This window comes from Petromyzon marinus, unplaced genomic scaffold (genome assembly GCF_048934315.1).
Source record: "Petromyzon marinus isolate PM22_M1 ecotype Great Lakes invasive population unplaced genomic scaffold, UKy_Petmar_22M1.pri1.0 PM_Scaffold_87, whole genome shotgun sequence".
NCBI lineage: Eukaryota > Metazoa > Chordata > Hyperoartia > Petromyzontiformes > Petromyzontidae > Petromyzon > Petromyzon marinus.
The window spans coordinates 214882-235000 of NW_027423696.1; the positions used below are offsets into that span (position 1 = coordinate 214882).

At 53.6% G+C, this 20119-nt stretch overlaps 1 protein-coding gene across 2 annotated transcripts in view; it reads left to right on the top strand.

Moving 5' to 3' along the window:
- The window catches only part of LOC116957425 (kynurenine--oxoglutarate transaminase 3-like), a 43726-nt gene that overhangs the window by 13194 nt on the left and 10413 nt on the right, over window positions 1-20119 (top strand). For both annotated transcript variants that reach the window (XM_032979548.2, XM_076064885.1), the window contains 6 exons: window positions 1697-1783; window positions 6420-6536; window positions 12150-12270; window positions 18612-18688; window positions 19169-19258; window positions 19986-20119. The exon at window positions 19986-20119 is cut by the window's right edge and continues 53 nt beyond it. In XM_032979548.2, coding sequence (XP_032835439.2) covers window positions 1697-1783; window positions 6420-6536; window positions 12150-12270; window positions 18612-18688; window positions 19169-19258; window positions 19986-20119 — 626 coding nt within the window. The remainder of the gene's footprint in view (window positions 1-1696; window positions 1784-6419; window positions 6537-12149; window positions 12271-18611; window positions 18689-19168; window positions 19259-19985) is intronic.

The following is a 20119-nucleotide window of genomic DNA, read 5'->3' on the forward strand; positions in this document are numbered from 1 at the left end:
GGTGTAGTGTGGTGTGTGTGTGTGTGTAGTGTGGTGTGTGTGGTGTGTGGTGTGTGTAGTGTGGTGTGTGTAGTGTGGTGTGTGTAGTGTGGTGTGTGTAGTGTGGTGTGTGTGGTGTGTGTGGTGTAGTGTGGTGTGTGTGGTGTGGTGTGTGTAGTGTGGTGTGTGTAGTGTGGTGTGTGTAGTGTGGTGTGTGTGGTGTGTGTAGTGTGGTGTGTGTGGTGTGTGTGTGGTTTAGTGTGTGTGTGTGTAGTGTGGTGTGTGTAGTGTGGTGTGTGTAGTGTAGTGTAGCGTGGTGTGTGTAGTGTGGTGTGTGTAGTGTGTATGGTGTAGTGTGGTCTGTGTAGCGTGGTGTGGTGTGTGTAGTGTGGTGTGTGTAGTGTGGTGTGTGTAGTGTGGTGTGTGTAGTGTGGTGTGTGTAGTGTGGTGTGGTGTGTGTAGTGTGGTGTGGTGTGTGTAGTGTGGTGTGTGTAGTGTGGTGTGGTGTGTGTAGTGTGGTGTGTGTAGTGTGGGTGTGTGTGGTGTGGTGTAGTGTGGTGTGTGTAGGTGTGGTGTGTGTAGTGTGGTGTGTGTAGTGTGGTGTGGTGTGTGTAGTGTGGTGTGTGTAGTGTGGTGTGTGTAGTGTGGTGTGTGTGGTGTGTGTAGTGTGGTGTGTGTAGTGTGGTGTGTGTAGTGTGGTGTGTGTAGTGTGGCGTGTGTAGTGTGGTGTGTGTAGTGTGGTGTGTGTAGTGTGGTGTGGTGTGTGTAGTGTGGTGTGTGTAGTGTGGTGTGGTGTGTGTGGTGTGGTGTGTGTAGTGTGGTGTGGTGTGTGTAGTGTGGTGTGTGTAGTGTAGTGTGTGTGTAGTGTGTAGTGTGGTGTGGTGTGGTGTGTGTAGTGTGGTGTGTGTAGTGTGGTGTGGTGTGTGTAGTGTGGTGTGGTGTGTGTAGTGTGGTGTGTGTAGTGTGGTGTGGTGTGTGTAGTGTGGTGTGTGTAGTGTGGTGTGTGTAGTGTAGTGTGTGTGTAGTGTGGTGTGTGTAGTGTGGTGTGGTGTGTGTAGTGTGGTGTGTGTAGTGTGGTGTGTGTAGTGTGGCGTGTGTAGTGTGGTGTGTGTAGCGTAGTGTGTGTGGTGTAGTGTGGTGTGTGTAGTGTAGTGTGTGTGGTGTAGTGTGGTGTGTATAGTGTAGTAGTGTGTGTGGTGTAGTGTGGTGTGTGTAGTGTGGTGTGTGTAGTGTAGTGTGGTGTGTATAGTGTAGTGTGTGTGGTGTGGTGTGTGTAGTGTAGTGTGGTGTGTGTAGTGTAGTGTGGTGTGGTGTGTGTAGTGTGTGTAGTGTAGTGTGTGGTGCGGTGCGGTGTGTGTAGTGTGTGTAGTGTAGTGTAGTGTGTAGTGTGGTGTGTGTAGTGTAGTGTGTGTAGTGTAGTGTGTAGTGTAGTGTATAGTGTGTGTAGTGTAGTGTGGTGTGTGTAGTGTAGTGTAGTGTGTGTAGTGTGTAGTGTAGTGTATAGTGTGTGTAGTGTAGTGTGGTGTGTGTAGTGTAGTGTGTGTAGTGTAGTGTGTAGTGTAGTGTATAGTGTGTGTAGTGTGTGTAGTGTAGTGTGTGTAGTGTGGTGTGTGTAGTGTATAGTGTGTGTAGTGTGTGTAGTGTAGTGTGTGTAGTGGTGTGCGGTGTGGTGTGGTGTGGTGCTGTGCCGGTAAGTCCTCGTTATTTCCCCGCCCAGGTGGTCATCATTGAGCCGTTCTTCGACTGCTACGAGCCGATGGTCCGCATGGCCGGGGCTACCCCGGTGTTTGTCGCTCTCCGGCCGGTGAGCGCGTGCACCTAGCCTGGCACAGAGAGAGAGAGAGACAGCGTGCACCTAGCCTGGCACAGAGAGAGAGAGACACAGCGTGCACCTAGCCTGGCACAGAGAGAGAGAGACACAGCGTGCACCTAGCCTGGCACAGAGAGAGAGACACAGCGTGCACCTAGCCTGGCACAGAGAGAGAGAGAGACACAGCGTGCACCTAGCCTGGCACAGAGAGAGAGAGAGAGACACAGCGTGCACCTAGCCTGGCACAGAGAGAGAGAGACACAGCGTGCACCTAGCCTGGCACAGAGAGAGAGAGACACAGCGTGCACCTAGCCTGGCACAGAGAGAGAGACACAGCGTGCACCTAGCCTGGCACAGAGAGAGAGACACAGCGTGCACCTAGCCTGGCACAGAGAGAGAGAGACACAGCGTGCACCTAGCCTGGCACAGAGAGAGACACAGCGTCCCGCCCCTGCCCCCGTGGAGCGACGCTCGTGAGAGAGAGAGAGAGACAGCGTGCACCTAGCCTGGCACAGAGAGAGAGAGGCAGCGTGCACCTAGCCCGGCACAGAGAGAGAGAGACAGCGTGCACCTAGCCTGGCACGAGCGTCGTCCACGGGGGCAGGGGGGCGCTGAACGGGCATTGAGAGGGCCCGAGATGACGGGGCTGGCGTGGGTGGGTGAGTGGGTGGGTGGGTGAGTTGGTGGGTGGGTGAGTTGGTGGGTGGGTGAGTTGGTGGGTGGGTGAGTGGGTGGGTGGGTGAGTTGGTGGGTGGGTGAGTTGGTGGGTGGGTGAGTTGGTGAGTGGGTGAGTTGGTGAGTGGGTGAGTTGGTGGGTGGGTGGGTGGGTGAGTTGGTGGGTGGGTGAGTTGGTGGGTGGGTGAGTTGGTGGGTGGGTGAGTTGGTGGGTGAGTTGGTGGGTGGGTTGGTGGGTGGGTGGGTGAGTTGGTGGGTGGGTGGGTGAGTGGGTGGGTGAGTTGGTGGGTGAGTTGGTGGGTGAGTTGGTGGGTGAGTTGGTGGGTGAGTTGGTGGGTGAGTTAGTGGTTGGGTGGGTTGGTGGGTAGGTGGGTGAGTGGGTGAGTTGGTGGGTGAGTTGGTGGGTGGGTTGGTGGGTGGGTGAGTGGGTGGGTGGGTGAGTTGGTGGGTGAGTTGGTGGGTGGGTGGGTGAGTTAGTGGGTGGGTTGGTGGGTGGGTGGGTGAGTGGGTGTGTTGGTGGGTGAGTTAGTTGGTGAGTTGGTGGGTGAGTTAGTGGGTGGGTGGGTTGGTGGGTGGGTGGGTGAGTTGGTGGGCGGGTGGGTGGGTGAGTTGGTGGGTGGGTGGGTGAGTTGGTGGGTGGGTGGGTGGGTGAGTTGGTGGGTGGGTGGGTGGGTTGGTGGGTGGGTGAGTTGGTGGGTGGGTGAGTTGGTGGGTGGGTGGGTGAGTTGGTGGGTGGGTGAGTTGGTGGGTGGGTGGGTGAGTTGGTGGGTGGGTGGGTGAGTTGGTGGGTGAGTTGGTGGGTGGGTGGGTGTGTTGGTGGGTGGGTGAGTGGGTGGGTGGGTGGGTGAGTTGGTGGGTGGGTGAGTGGGTGGGTGGGTGAGTTGGTGGGTGGGTGAGTGGGTGGGTGGGTGAGTGGGTTGGTGGGTGAGTGGGTGGGTGGGTGAGTGGGTGGGTGGGTGGGTGAGTTGGTGGGTGGGTGAGTTGGTGGGTGGGTGAGTTGGTGGGTGGGTGAGTTGGTGGGTGGGTGGGTGAGTGGGTGGGTGAGTGGGTGGGTGGGTGGGTGAGTGGGTGGGTGGATGAGTGAGTTGGTGGGTGGGTGGGTGGGTGAGTGAGTGAGTTGGTGGGTGGGGGGGTGAGTGGGTGGGTGGGTGGGTGAGTGGCTGGGTGGGTGGGTGAGTGGCTGGGTAGGTGGGTGAGTGGCTGGGTGGGTGGGTGAGTCGGTGGGTGGGTGAGTCGGTGGGTGAGTGAGTGAGTGAGTGGGTGGGTGGGTGAGTGGGTGGGTGGGTGGGTGAGTGGGTGGGTGAGTGAGTTGGTGGGTGGGTGGGTGAGTGAGTTGGTGGGTGAGTGGGTGGGTGGATGAGTGGGTGGGTGGGTGGGTGAGTTGGTGGGTGGGTGAGTTGGTGGGTGGGTGGGTGAGTGGGTGGGTGGGTGAGTGGGTTGGTGGGTGATTGGGTGGGTGGGTGAGTTGGTGGGTGGGTGAGTTGGTGGGTGGGTGGGTGGGTGAGTGGGTGGGTGGTTGAGTGGCTGGGTGGGTGGGTGAGTCGGTGGGTGGGTGAGTCGGTGGGTGAGTGAGTGAGTGGGTGGGTGGGTGAGTGGGTGGGTGGGTGAGTGGGTGGGTGAGTGAGTTGGTGGGTGGGTGGGTGAGTGAGTTGGTGGGTGAGTGGGTGGGTGGGTGAGTGGGTGGGTGGGTGGGTGAGTGGGTGGGTGGGTGAGTGGGTTGGTGGGTGATTGGGTGGGTGGGTGAGTTGGTGGGTGGGTGAGTTGGTGGGTGGGTGAGTGGGTGGGTGGGTGAGTGGGTGGGTGGGTGAGTGAGTTGGTGGGTGGGTGGGTGAGTGAGTTGGTGGGTGGGTTGGTGGGTGGGGGGGTGAGTGGGTGGGTGGGTGAGTGGCTGGGTGGGTGGGTGAGGAGGTGGGTGGGTGAGTTGGTGGGTGGGTGAGTTGGTGGGTGGGTGAGTGAGTGGGTGGGTGGGTGAGTGGGTGGGTGGGTGAGTGGGTGGGTGAGTGAGTTGGTGGGTGGGTGGGTGGGTGAGTGAGTTGGTGGGTGGGTGAGTGGGTGGGTTGGTGGGTGGGTGAGTGGGTGGGTGCGTGAGTGGGTGAGTGGGTGGGTGAGTGGGTGAGTGGGTGGGTGAGTGGGTGGGTGGGTTGGTGGGTGAGTGAGTGGGTTGGTGGGTGGGTGAGTGAGTTGGTGGTTGGGTGGGTGAGTTGGTGGGTGGGTGGGTGAGTGAGTTGGTGGGTGGGTGGGTGGGTGTCTGTGTGTCTATCTGTGTGTGTCTATCTGTGTGTGTCTGTGTGTGTGTGTGTCTATCTGTGTTTGTGTCTATCTGTGTGTGTCTGTGTGTGTGTCTGTGTGTGTATATCTGTGTGTGTCTGTGTGTGTGTCTATCTGTGTGTGTGTCTATCTGTGTGTGTCTATCTGTATCTGTGTCTATCTGTGTGTGTGTCTATCTGTGTGTGTGTCTGTGTATGTGTCTATCTGTGTGTGTCTGTGTGTGTTTATCTGTGTGTGTATCTATCTGTGTGTGTGTCTATCTGCGTGTGTCTGTGTGTGTCTATCTGTGTGTGTGTCTGTGTGTGTCTATCTGTGTGTCTATCTGTGTGTGTGTCTATCTGTGTGTGTGTCTGTGTATGTGTCTATCTGTGTGTGTCTGTGTGTGTTTATCTGTGTGTGTGTATCTATCTGTGTGTGTGTCTATCTGCGTGTGTCTGTGTATCTATCTGTGTGTGTGTCTGTGTGTGTCTATCTGTGTGTGTCTATCTGTGTGTGTGTATCTGTTTGTCTATCTGTGTGTGTGTCTATCTGTGTGTGTGTCTATCTGTGTGTCTATCTGTGTGTGTGTCTATCTGTGTGTCTATCTGTGTGTCTATCTGTGTGTGTGTCTATCTGTATGTGTGTCTGTGTGTGTCTATCTGTGTGTGTCTATCTGTGTGTGTATCTGTTTGTCTATCTGTGTGTGTGTCTATCTGTGTGTGTGTCTATTTGTGTGTCTATCTGTGTGTGTGTCTATCTGTGTGTCTATCTGTGTGTCTATCTGTGTGTGTGTCTATCTGTGTGTGTCTATCTGTGTGTCTATCTGTGTGTGTCTATCTGTGTGTCTATCTCTGTGTGTGTGTGTATCTGTGTGTCTATCTGTGTCTATCTGTGTGTGTGTCTATCTGTGTGTGTGTGTCTATCTGTGTGTGTGGTGTGTCTATCTGTGTGTGTCTATCTGTGTCTATCTGTGTGTGTGTCTGTCTGTGTGTGTGTCTATCTGTGTGTGTGTCTATCTGTGTGTGTCTATCTGTGTGTGTCTATCTGTGTGTGTGTATCTGTGTGTCTATCTGTGTGTGTCTATCTGTGTCTATCTGTGTGTGTGTCTATCTGTGTGTCTATCTGTGTGTGTGTCTATCTGTGTGTGTGTCTATCTGTGTCTATCTGTGTGTGTCTATCTGTGTGTGTGTCTATCTGTGTGTGTGTCTATCTGTGTGTGTGTCTATCTGTGTGTGTATCTGTGTGTCTATCTGTGTCTATCTGTGTGTGTGTCTATCTGTGTGTCTATCTGTGTGTGTCTATCTGTGTGTGTCTATCTGTGTGTGTGTCTATCTGTGTGTCTATCTGTGTGTGTGTATCTGTGTGTCTATCTGTGTGTGTGTCTATCTGTGTGTGTGTCTATCTGTGTGTGTGTCTATGTGTGTGTGTCTATCTGTGTGTGTGTCTATCTGTGTGTCTATCTGTGTGTGTGTCTATCTGTGTGTGTGTGTCTATCTGTGTGTCTATCTGTGTGTGTGTCTATCTGTGTGTGTCTATCTGTGTGTCTATCTGTGTGTCTATCTCTGTGTGTGTGTGTATCTGTGTGTCTATCTGTGTCTATCTGTGTGTGTGTGTCTATCTGTGTGTCTGTGTGTGTGTCTATCTGTGTGTGTCTATCTGTGTGTCTATCTGTGTGTCTATCTGTGCGTGTGTCTATCTGTGCCACCAGCGTGGGCAGGCGACGTCGAGTGCTGATTGGTGCCTGGACCCCCACGAGCTGGCGTCGAAGTTCAACTCCAGGACCAAGGCCCTGATCCTCAACACGCCCAACAACCCCCTCGGGAAGGTGGGGGCGGGGCCATAGGGGGCGGGGCTAGAGGGGGCGGGGCTAGAGGGGGCGGGCTAGAGGGGCGGGGATAGAGGGCGGGGCTAGAGGGGCGGCGATAGATGGGGCAGGCTAGAGGGGCGGGGATAGAGGGGGTGGGGATAGAGGGCGGGGCTAGAGGGGGCGGGGCTAGCGGGGCTAGGGGCGGGGCTAGAGGGGCGGGGATAGAGGGCGGGGCTAGATTGGGCGGGGCTAGAAGGGTGGGGGCTAGAGGAGCTCGAGACGGGTGGGGACTAGAGGGGGGAGGGGGGCAGTGGAGGGGGCTCGAAGGGAGGGGTTAGAGCGGGGGTAGGGGGGGGCTGGAGGGAGTAGGCGGGGCTAGAGGGGGGTTTGGGGCAGTGGGGGGACTGTGTGTCACTGTGTGTGTGTCACTGTGCATGTCACTGTGCGTGTCACTGTGTGTGCGTGTCACTGTGTGTGTCACTGTGTGTCTCAGTGTGTCACACAGTGTGTCTCACTGTGTGTCACACTGTGTGTCACACTGTGTGTGTCACTGTGTGTGTCACTGTGTGTGTGTCACTGTGTGTGTCTCACTGTGTCTCACTGTGTGTGTGTCTCACTGTGTCTCACTGTGTGTGTGTCTCACTGTGTGTGTGTCACTGTGTGTGTGTGTCACTGTGTGTGTCACTGTGTGTCTCACTATGTGTCTCACTGTGTGTGTGGCACTGTGTGTCTCACTGTATGTGTGTCTCACTGTGTGTGTGTCTCACTATGTGTGTCACTGTGTGTGTCACTGTGTGTGTGTGTCTCACTGTGTGTGTGTCTCACTGTGTGTGTGTCACTGTGTGTGTGTCTCACTGTGTGTGTCTCACTGTGTCTCACTGTGTGTGTGTCTCACTGTGTCTCACTGTGTGTGTGTCTCACTGTGTGTGTGTCACTGTGTGTGTGTGTCACTGTGTGTGTCACTGTGTGTCTCACTATGTGTCTCACTGTGTGTGTGGCACTGTGTGTCTCACTGTATGTGTGTCTCACTGTGTGTGTGTCTCACTATGTGTGTCACTGTGTGTGTCACTGTGTGTGTGTGTCACTGTGTCTCACTTTGTGTGTGTCACTGTGTGTGTGTCTAACTGTGTGTGTGTCACTGTGTGTGTGTCTATCCCCTACCTCCTCGCGGTGCCGGACGGGCAACTCTGTCGTGGACAGTGCTGTGGGGGGAGATCCAATTTTGATTGGCTCCTCCCCTCATGGCATATGTGTCCACCACAGGGGCTAAACGGGGGCTCTGGACGGGTGCGAGGGGCTGGTAACCCCTCCACCTTCAATTAATTACCACGAAACCACGAGTTAAACTGAAATATGTAACTAATAAGCTTGTGCCGGAGGCCCCGGGGGGCCAGGCGTCTATGACGTCTCCTGGCCAAACCCCAATTGGCGGAGCCAGGAGATTGAATACCTACCCTCGGGGCTACTCCAGAAACAACGAAAAGCCACTACGGGTGGCCACGTGGAATGTTCGAACGCTCACTGCGGAGGAGAGGCTGCCACTCCTCTGTCGGGAGCTGGACCGGTACCGCCTGGATCTATGCGGCATTCAGGAGGTCCGGTGGACCGGCTCTGGCTCCTGCCACCATGAGGGGTGGACAGTCCTCTACTCGGGGCAGCAGACTGCCAAACAACAGGTTGTGGCTCTTCTTTTGAACAAAAGAATGAAGGGGGCGTGGGAGCGTGGCGGTGAGGTGTGGGAAGCTGTAAGCCCCAGGCTACTATGGGCTCCCCTTCCCATCAACCGGAGGCGAGGAATGGTGGTCGTGGTTACTTATGCCCCCACCGAAGATGAACATCCGTGGAGGGATGCAGGCAAAGCCGATGAGTCAGATGCCTTCTATGACCTCCTGTCACAGGTGCTGGCTAAAGTGGCCCCTCGGGATAGAGTCATCATGTTGGGTGACTTCAGTGCCCGAGTTGGTCATGATACTGGCACCTGGTCTGGAGTGATTGGAGGGCATTGGCCAGATCAGCTCAATAACAACGGTAGGAGGCTGCTAGATTTTTGTGCAGCCCATGGGCTTGTAGTTACCAACACGCTGTTCCGGCATCGGCGCATCCACACAACATCATGGATGCATGCCGGGTCCAAGCAAGAACATCTGCTGGACTACATAGTGACGGACCAGTGGATGCGAGCCCATGTCCTTGACACCAGGACCTACCGTGGAGCTGATCTGCCCTCTTACCATCGACTAGTCATCTGTAAGATGCGCCTGCCATTCTTCCACTCCGGTGGTGGGTGTACACCCAGGACCCCATTCCGACCTAAAGTGGCCTGGTCTCAGTTATCTGATGAAAGTTGCAAGTGAGAATTTCATCATCGCTTGCGGCTGGGATTGGCATCGTCCCCGACTCCTCCTGATGTCGAGGGTAAATGGGCGAGGTTTAGGACTGTGACTCATGCAGCTGCAATGGCTGCTTTGGGTACGCGGTCCAGACCTTCCCAGAGACCCTGGTTGACAGAGGAGGTGTTCAGGATGGTTGAGAAAAAGCGACAGGCCCACTGCCATTGGCTACAAAATCCCACGTCAGAGAATGAGGAGGCTTACCGCAGCCTTCGCTCGGAGGTTCGGAGAGCCGTGAGGCGCTGCAGGGATGGGTGGTGGTCGCGGGTTGCTGAGGAGATGGAGTCTGCCTCAGTGGCCCGTGATCACAAATCTCTATTTAACTCCATCAAAAAAGTAACCTGCAGCGCCACACCTATTACCATCATTAGGGGAAAAAACGGTGATCCAATCTCCGACCCCCAGGAACAGGTTTGCAGATTTGCTGAGCATTTCTGTGAGGTCCTGGGGGAGGGAAAATCCCTCAGCCAGGAAAACATCGTGGCACAAAGTGAGGATGACCCTGCTGAGGCTGCGGTGCCTCAAATATTGGAAGAAGTCACCCCCTGTGAGTGGCTGGCTGAGGTGCCATCTGTTGAGGAAGTACTGAAGGCGATCCGGAGTCTGAGACCAGGAAAGGCAGCGGGCAGAGATGATCTCCCAAGCGAAATGCTGAGGGAGGGTGGCGTTTGTGCACAGACTGCCCTATATGACATCATAACAACAGTCTGGACCACTGGACGGGTTCCGCAGGATTGGAAGGATGCCCTGGTGGTCCCCCTTTTTAAGAAGGGGGACCGCACAGACTGTAACAACTACAGGGGCATCTCACTCCTCAGTGTGCTGGGAAAGGTCCTGGCAAGGATTATTCAGCATCGCCTTGCCAGGCACGCTGAGGAGAGGCTTGCGGAGCCCCAATGCGGTTTCAGGAAAGGGCGGTCCTGCACAGATGCCATATTTTCTGTCTGTCTGCTACAGCAGAGGTGTAGGGAATTCCAACAAGACCTACATCTCTGCTTTATTGACCTGGTCAAGGCCTATGATACCATCAGTAGGCCTGGGCTCTGGGTCGTTCTTCGTGCTTTTGGAGTACCTGACCCTCTGCTCACGATCATTAAGGACCTTCATGATGGTGAGCGGGTCCGGGTAAAACTACGTGGCCGGGAGTCCGAGCCATTCCCTGTACACCTTGGGGTGCGACAGGGATGTCCTGTGGCTCCCACATTATTTAGCATCTATTTTGACCACGTAGTTCGTGAAGCCTTCAATAGCTGTACCGGGGGAATCTCCATATGGTACGGATATAATGGGAGGCTGATCGATGCCCGGGTGTGGTCAAGGGATGGCTCCCTATCGCTCAACCACGTTATGTATGCCGGTGATTTGGTAATAGCTGCTCATTCAGAGGAGGAGTTGGAGACGCTGCTGCTGAGACTGGAGCGTGCCACTAAGAGATGGGGCCTTACCATCAGCCCCACCAAAACTAAGCACCTGCCTGGGTATTTTGTACCATCGGACACTCCACCCCCACAACTCCCAATCGGTGATGGGGCAGTCGTGGAGAGAGTGGAGAGTTTCCCATACCTGGGCAGTGTGCTTATGACCGGCTCCAGTTTAACAGCAGAGGTCTAACTCCGAATCAGTCGAGCGGCAATATCTTTTCATCGGTTGCGTAACGCTGTGTGGAAGCTACCTGGTCTGTCGCTCCGCACTAAGCTTCAGGTCTTCTCGGCCACGGTCATTCCCTCCCTTCTCTACGCTTGTGAAACGTGGACCCCCCTAATGGAACATCTTCGCCGGTTAGAAACATTTTGGCTGGCCTGCCTACGATCCATCCTGGGTTTAACCAGACTGGATTCTGTGAGGAGCTCACAAATCCTTGAAAGATCTGGGCAAGGTCCCATCGGTGAGCTCCTCTGGCGGGCAAGGCTGCGATGGCTGGGTCATGTAGCCCGCATGCCCAGCCACCGCATGCCGAAACAGCTTTTGTTTGGCCGGATTGAGGGGGCTAAGCGGGCGCGGCACGGGCTAGAGAAGAGATGGAGTGATGTGGTACAGGAGGACGTGGAGCTGAGTGGACTTGCCGATGACTGGTACCAGCGGTGTCAAGATCGGCCTCTGTGGAGGAGGCTCGTGAAGAACGCTACTGGGCAGTTGGAGGCAGTCGCTCTCCAACAACAACGGAGGGCGGAGGAGCGACGCTCACAACAATGAGCGGAGCGCCGGGTGGCTAAAGCACAGCAGGTTGGCACAGTAGGGGGCACAGGTGGTGCATCAGCCAGTCATCTCAGTCAGTCGACCCGTTGCACCTGGGTCTGCCCCGTGACCTCCTGCCAGCGGGCGTTCGACACTTCACGTGGCCTCAAGGTGCAAATGGCCTGGCACAAGCGTCGTGGTGACGTCACCGCCACTTAGTGGTGAATGGCGGTTGTTGTTGTTGTTGTCTCACTGTGTGTCTCACTTTGTTTGTGTCACTGTGTGTGTGTGTCACTGTGTGTGTCTCACTGTGTGTGTCTCACTGTGTGTGTGTGTCACTGTGTGTGTGTGTCACTGTGTGTGTGTGTGTCACTGTGTGTGTGTCACTGTGTGTGTATGTCACTGTGTGTGTGTCTCACTGTGTGTCTGTCACTGTGTGTGTGTCACTGTGTGTCACTGTGTGTCTCACTGTGTGTGTGTCTATCTGCGTGTGTTTGTGTGTGTGTCTCACTGTGTGTGTCTCACTCTGTGTGTGTCTCACTGTGTGTGTGTGTGTCTCACTGTGTGTGTCTCACTGTGTGTGTGTGTCTCACTGTGTGTGTGTCTCACTGTGTGTGTGTGTCTCACTGTGTGTCTCACTGTGTGTGTGTGTCTCACTGTGTGTGTGTCTCACTGTGTGTGTGTCTCACTGTGTGTGTGTCTCACTGTGTGTGTCTCACTGTGTGTGTCTCACTGTGTGTCACTGTGTGTGTGTGTAGTGGTTAGCGCTACGAACCCAGCTATGACCCGAGTTCGATTCCCGCTCACGGCCAACACCACCGGTGACGATTATCTGAACCGCTCCTGGGCCTCCCCTAGGTCGACTCAGCCTCAAATGAGTTACCTGGTGCTGTGTGTGTGTAGTAAACATCGCACACTGGGGGAGACAAAGGCGGCCGGGCGTGGTGCTGGCCACCCACCCCCTCGTGCGCCGTTCCGGCCTTCATAGGCGCTGCTGCTCGCTAACAGCACTTGCCCCTACAGTCTGCGAAGGCTACACGGGGGACCTTTGGCTGTGTGTGTGTAGGTGTACACGAGGGAGGAGCTGCAGGTGATTGCCGACCTGTGCGTGCATCACGACGTGCTGTGCATCAGCGACGAGGTGTACGAGTGGCTCGTGTACAGCGGGCACACGCACACACGCATCGGTGAGACGCACGGACCACGTGCACACACGCACCACGTACACACGCACACACGCACACACCGACACACACACACACACTACGTGCACACACGCACCACACGCACACACACACCACGCACACACACCACACACACACGTACATACACACACCACGTACACACACACACCACGTGCACACACGCACCACACACCACACACACACCACACACACACGTACATACACCCACCACGCACACCCACCACGCACACACACCACGTACACACACACACACACACCACGCACACACACACACCACGCACACACACCACACACACACGTACATACACACCACACACATACGTACATACACACACCACGCACACACACCACGCACACACACCACGCACACACACCACGTACACACACACACCACGCACACACACCACGCACACACACCACACACACACGTACACCACACACCACGCACACACATACACCACACACCACACACACATGTACATACACATACCACGCACACGCACCACGTACACACACACACCACGCACACACACCACGCACACACACACCACGTACACACACACACCACGTACACACACACACCACGTACACACACACACCACGTACACACACACACCACGTACACACACACCACGTACACACACACCACGTACACACACACACCACGTACACACACACACCACGCACACACACCACGCACACACACACCACGTACACACACACACCACGTACACACACACACCACGTACACACACACACCACGTACACACACACCACGCACACACACCACGTACACACACACCACGTACACACACACCACGTACACACAGACACACCACAACAACAACAACAACCCCCATTCGCCACTAAGTGGCGGTGACGTCACCACGACACTTGTGCCAGGCTATGTGCACCCTGAGGCCACGTGAAGTGTCGAACGCCCGCTGGCAGGAGGTCACGGGGCAGACCCAGGTGCCACGGGTCGACTGACTGAGATGACTGGCTGATGCACCACCTGTGCCCCCTACTGTGCCAACCTGCTGTGCTTTAGCCACCTGGCGCTCCGCTCGTTGTTCTGAGCATCGCTCCTCCGCCCTCCGTTGTTGTTGGAGAGCGACTGCCTCCAACTGCCCAGTAGCATCCTTCACGAGCCTCCTCCACAGAGGCCGATCTTGACACCGCTGGTACCAGTCATTGGCAAGTCCACTCAGCTCCACGTCCTCCTGTACCACATCACTCCATCTCTTCTCTAGCCCGTGCCGCGCCCGCTTAGCCCCCTCGAACCGGCCGAACAAAAGCTGTTTCGGCATGCGGTGGCTGGGCCAGCCATCGCAGCCTTGCTCGCCGGAGGAGCTCACCGATGGGACCTTGCCCAGATCTTTCAAGGATTTGTAAGCTCCTCACACAATCCAGTCTGGTTAAACCCAGGATGGATCGTAGGCAGGCCAGCCTAAATGTTTCTAACCGGCGAAGATGTTCCATTAGGGGGGTCCACGTTTCGCAAGCGTAGAGAAGGGAGGGAATGACCATGGCCGAGAAGACCTGAAGCTTAGTGCGGAGCGACAGACCAGGTAGCTTCCACACAGATTTACGCAACCGATGAAAAGATATTGCCGCTCGACTGATTCGGAGTGAGACCTCTGCTGTTAAACTGGAGCCAGTCATAAGCACACTGCCCAGGTATGGGAAACTCTGCACTCTCTCCACAACTGCCCCATCACCGATTGGGAGTTGTGGGGGTGGAGTGTCCGATGGTACAAAATACCCAGGCAGGTGCTTAGTTTTGGTGGGGCTAATGGTAAGGCCCCACCTCTTAGTGGCACGCTCCAGTCTCAGCAGCAGCGTCTCCAACTCCTCCTCTGACTGAGCAGCTATTACCAAATCATCAGCATACATAACGTGGTTGAGCAATAGAGAGCCATCCCTTGACCGCACCTGGGCATCGATCAGCCTCTCATTATATCTGTACCCTATGGAGATTCCCCCGGTACAGCTATTGAAGGCTTCACGAACTACGTGGTCAAAATAGATGTTAAATAATGTGGGAGCCAGAGGACATCCCTGTCGCACCCCAAGGTGTACAGGGAATGGCTCTGACTCCCGGCCACGTAGTCTTACCCGAGCCCGCTCACCATCATGAAGGTCCTTAATGATCGTGAGCAGAGGGTCAGGTACTCCAAAAGCACGAAGAACGACCCAGAGCCCAGGCCTACTGATGGTATCATAGGCCTTGACCAGGTCAATAAAGCAGAGATGTAGGTCTTGTTGGAATTCCCTACACCTCTGCTGTAGCAGACGGACAGAAAATATGGCATCTGTGCAGGACCGCCCTTTCCTGAAACCGCATTGGGGCTCCGCAAGCCTCTCCTCAGTGTGCCTGGCAAGGCGATGCTGAATAATCCTTGCCAGGACCTTTCCCGGCACACACACCACACACACACGTACACACACACACCACATACACCACGTACACACACACACCACGTACACACACACACACACGTACACACACCACACACACACGTACACACACACCACGTACACACACACACCACGTATACACACACCACGCACGCACACACACCACGCACACACACCACGTACATACACCACACACACACGTACACACACACACCACATACACCACGTACACACACACACACGTACACACACACACACACCACACACCACACACGTACACACACACACCCCACACACACGTACACACACGTACACACACACGTACACATACACACATATGTACACACACACACCACACACACACGTACACACACACGTGTACACACCACACACATCACACACACACCAATAGCAAAGGCCCTTCCTCCAGTTTTTGTACGGCAATAGGGAATGTGAAACTGGTAAATGAGCGAAGACCTGAGGTCAAATTTGTTATTTGAAACAGAGAGGAGATCCAGTAGGTAGTCTGCGGATTTTTTTGTAAGTACATCGTGAATAAATAAGATCTGGTGCACAAGCCGTCGAACATTAAGAGATGTTAAGTTTGACCCAATGTAGAGATCACAGTGGTGAGTCCTATATGGGCAGTTCAATGCAAATCATAAGGCCGAGTGATAGATGGAATCAAGCTTCTTCAGTACAGTACTTGGGGCTGATTTATACATGATATCACAGTAATCAAGTAGAGGCAGTATGGTAGCTTTTATCAATTCCAAACGGTACATTGGGGGGAAGCAGTGCTTGTGTCGATACAGAAAACCAATTTTAATTTTTGTCTTTTTACCAATATAATCAATGTGATCTTCAAAATTCAGTTTTGAATCCAGGATGACCCCAAGATACTTATAGATCTTGAGTTGCTCTATTTGACAATTATTTAAGGAATGTAATTCGGGAAAAATAACTTCCTGCTTTAGTCCTGGTGAGAAGCATAGCACCTTGGTTTTGGAGGTATTCAGGACTAGTTTAAGAGCAACTAGCTGATGTTGTACTTTGTTGAAATCACCCTGGAGCTTAGCAATCACGTCATCCGGAGAGCGGCCAGCAGTAATCAGTATCGTGTCATCTGCAAAAAGATTTACCCTGGAATGATCCAGGTCAGTGCCCAAGTCATTGACGTAAAGAGAGAGCAAAAGGGGGCCGAGGATGGAACCCTGTGGAACCCCTTTTGTTATCTTAACACTGTTTGACCTCCAACCATCTGTGAATACAGTTTGGGTGCGAGAAAAGAGGTAATTTTGTAACCATTTTACTGCGTTTTCGGAAAAACCGAGGCAACTTAGTTTACTAAGCAGGGTGTTGTGGTCTACTGTATCAAAAGCTTTGGTCAGGTCTAGAAAAAGACAGGCACAGTACTGCTTATTATCAAGGCTACTGTAAATGTGATTCAGAGAGTCTAATGCAGCAGATGTGGTGCTGTATTTTTTTCGGAACCCAGATTGTTTCAGATGTAGTACATTGTTGGTGGACAGGAAACTGCTAATTTGGTAGTTCAATCATTTTTCAAAAATTTTCATCAACGGGGACAACATTGAGATAGGTCGGAAGTTATTGGGATCATCTTTAGGGCCCCCTTTGTGAAGCGGACAGACATACAGTGAGGGAAAAAAGTATTTGATCCCCTGCTGATTTTGTACGTTTGCCCACTGACAAAGAAATGATCAGTCTATAATTTTAATGGTAGGTTTATTTGAACAGTGAGAGACAGAATAACAACAACAAAATCCAGAAAAACGCATGTCAAAAATGTAATAAATTGATTTGCATTGTAATGAGGGAAATACGTATTTGACCCCTCTGCAAAACATGACTTAGTACTTGGTGGCAAAACCCTTGTTGGCAATCACAGAGGTCAGACGTTTCTTGTAGTTGGCCACCAGGTTTCCACACATCTCAGGAGGGATTTTGTCCCACTATTCTTTGCAGATCTTCTCCAAGTTATTAAGGTTTCGAGGGCTGACGTATGGCAACTCGAACCTTCAGCTCCCTCCACAGATCTTCTATGGGATTAAGGTCTGGAGACTGGCTAGGCCACTCCAGGACCTTAATGTGCTTCTTCTTGAGCCACTCCTTTGTTGCCTTGGCCGTGTGTTTTGGGTCATTGTCATGCTGGAATACCCATCCACGACCCATTCCAATGCCCTGGCTGAGGGAAGGAGGTTCTCACCCAATATTTGACGGTACATGGCCCCGTCCATCGTCCCTTTGATGCGGTGAAGTTGTCCTGTCCCCTTAGCAGAAAAACACCCCCAAAGCATAATGTTTCCACCTCCATGTTTGACGGTGGGGATGGTGTTCTTGGGGTCATAGGCAGCATTCCTCCTCCAAACACGGCGAGTTGAGTTGATGCCAAAGAGCTCCATTTTGGTCTCATCTGACCACAACACTTTCACCCAGTTGTCCTCTGAATCATTCAGATGTTCATTGGCAAACTTCAGACGGGCATGTATATGTGCTTTCTTGAGCAGGGGGACCTTGCGGGCGCTGCAGGATTTCAGTCCTTCACGGCGTAGTGTGTTACCAATTGTTTTCTTGGTGACTATGGTCCCAGCTGCCTTGAGATCATTGACAAGATCCTCCCGTGTAGTTCTGGGCTGATTCCTCACCGTTCTCATGATCATTGGAACTCCACGAGGTGAGATCTTGCATGGAGCCCAAGGCCGAGGGAGATTGACAGTTCTTTTGTGTTTCTTTCATTTGCGAATAATCACACCAACTGTTGTCACCTTCTCACCAAGCTGCTTGGCAATGGTCTTGTAGCCCATTCCAGCCTTGTGTAGGTCTACAATTTTGTCCCTGACATCCTTGGAGAGCTCTTTTGTCTTGGCCATGGTGGAGAGTTTGGAATCTGATTGATTGATTGCTTCTGTGGACAGGTGTCTTTTATACAGGTAACAAGCTGAGATTAGGAGCACTCCTTTTAAGAGTGTGCTCCTAATCTCAGCTCGTATAAAAGACACCTGGGAGCCAGAAATCTTTCTGATTGAGAGGGGGTCAAATACTTATTTCCCTCATTAAAATGCAAATCCATTTATAACATTTTTGACATGCGTTTTTCTGGATTTTTTTGTTGTTATTCTGTCTCTCACTGTTCAAATAAACCTACCATTAAAATTATAAACTGATCATTTCTTTGTCAGTGGGCAAACGTACAAAATCAGCAGGGGGGATCAAATACTTTTTTCCCTCACTGTAGGAATGTTTCCATTTTAGGGGAACTGATGCTTCTTTGATGGACAGGTTTAAAATATGGGCTATAGGTTTGTATATTAGGTGACCAACAGTTAGTAGAGCAAAGACGGGAAAACTATCTGCTCCAGTAGAGGAGGACCCTTTGAGGTAGGACAGTTGTTTCAGAACATTACTTTCGTGGATTGGCTGGAAACTAAATTCGTTTAATGTTTGGACAGGGGTGTAGGAATTTGCATGAGCAGAGGAGGTGACTCCCAATACATTATCAAAAAAGATTACCAGCTTCAGAAAAATGAAGGTTCAAATTGTCAACTATTTTTTTGGGGATCTGAAAAATATTCCCCATTTCGGTTAAGCTCAACGGGCAGATTGTCTGTTTTGGATGCCTTTTCGATAGATTTGATTGTTTTCCAGAAAATCCTGGAATTTCCATGTGATTCCAGGAGAGTGGAGGAAAAATAGGCATTTTTTGCATGCCGTATGTTTTGACGCATCTATTCCTTAAAATCCTGTATTCTAGCCAGTCATTGACCAAATTACTTTTCGGAGCACATGCCCAAGCCTTGTCTCTAGTTTTCATGAGCTTTGTAATCAAAGGATCATTGGTGATTGATTGATGGTTATTGATTGGTGACCGTGTCCGTGTGTAGCCACGCTGCCTGGCATGTGGGAGCGGACCCTCACCGTGGGCAGTGCCGGGAAGACGTTCAGCGTCACCGGCTGGAAGGTGTGGGGCAGGCTACCACCACCACCACCACCGTCACCACCGTCACCACCACCACCGTCACCACCACCACCGTCACCACCACCGTCACCACCTCCTCCACCACCACCATTACCGTCACCACCACCGTCACCACCACCGTCACCACCACCACCACCGTCACCACCACCGTCACCACCACCGTCACCGCCACCACCACCGTCACCACCACCGTCACCGCCACCGTCACCGCCACCACCACCACCGTCACCACCACCGCCTTCATCACCACCACCACCGCCGCCACCACCACTTTCATCACCACCACCGCCTTCATCACCACCACCACTGCCGCCACCACCACCGCCACCGCCACCACCACCACCACCGCCGCTGCTGCTCGCTACTGACAGCACTTGCCCCGACACTCCCTTGAAGGCTACCTGGTGGCAGGGTGGGGGGGACCTTTACCTTTGTTGTGTGTTGGTTATGACGTCATCGCAGCTGGGCTGGACCGTGGGACCTGACCACCTCGTCAAACACTTGCAGACGGTGCACCAGAACTGCATCTACACCTGCCCCACACCCACACAGGTGTGTGTGTACGTGTGTGTGTACGTGTGTGTGTACGTGTGTGTGTACGTGTGTGTGTACGTGTGTGTGTACGTGTGTACGTGTGTACGTGCATGTGTACGTGCGTGTGCATGGTGTACGTGTGTGTGTACGTGTGTACGTGTGTGTGGTGTACGTGTGTGTGGTGTACGTGTGTGTGTATGTGTGTGTGTACGTGTGTGTACGTGTGTGTACGTGTGTGTGTGTGTGCGTGTGTGTGCGTGGTGTACGTGTGTACGTGTGTGTGTACGTGTACGTGTGTGTACGTGTGTGTGTGTGGTGTACGTGTGTGTGCGTGGTGTTCGTGTAAGTGTGTGTGTACGTGTGTGTACGTGTGTGTACGTGTGTGTACGTGTGTGTGTGTGTGCGTGTGTGTGCGTGTGTACGTGTGTGTGCGTGTGTACGTGGTGTGTGTGTACGTGTGTACGTGTGTGTGCGTGGTGTGCGTGTACGTGTGTGCGTGTACGTGTGTGTACGTGTGTACGTGTGTACGTGTGTGTGTACGTGTGTACGTGTGTACGTGTGTGCGTGTGCGTGTACGTGTGTACGCGGTGTGTGTGTGTACGTGGGGGGAGTGGTGGTGGGGGGGGATCTCCTCGGCCTGGTTAAGGAGGAGCTGGTGGTGGTGTCGGTGTTGGGGGGTGGGGGAACTCACCCCCCCCCCACACCCCCCCCCCCACACCCCCCCCCACCCCCGTGCCGCCCTCAGGAGGCGGTGGCCCAGGGCCTGCAGCAGGAGCTGCTCCGCCTCGACTCGTCCGCCTGCTACTTCCGCTGGCTGCCGCGCCTGCTGCAGGCCAAGCGCGACCGCTTGGCCGCCGTGCTGAGCCGGGCCGGCATGCG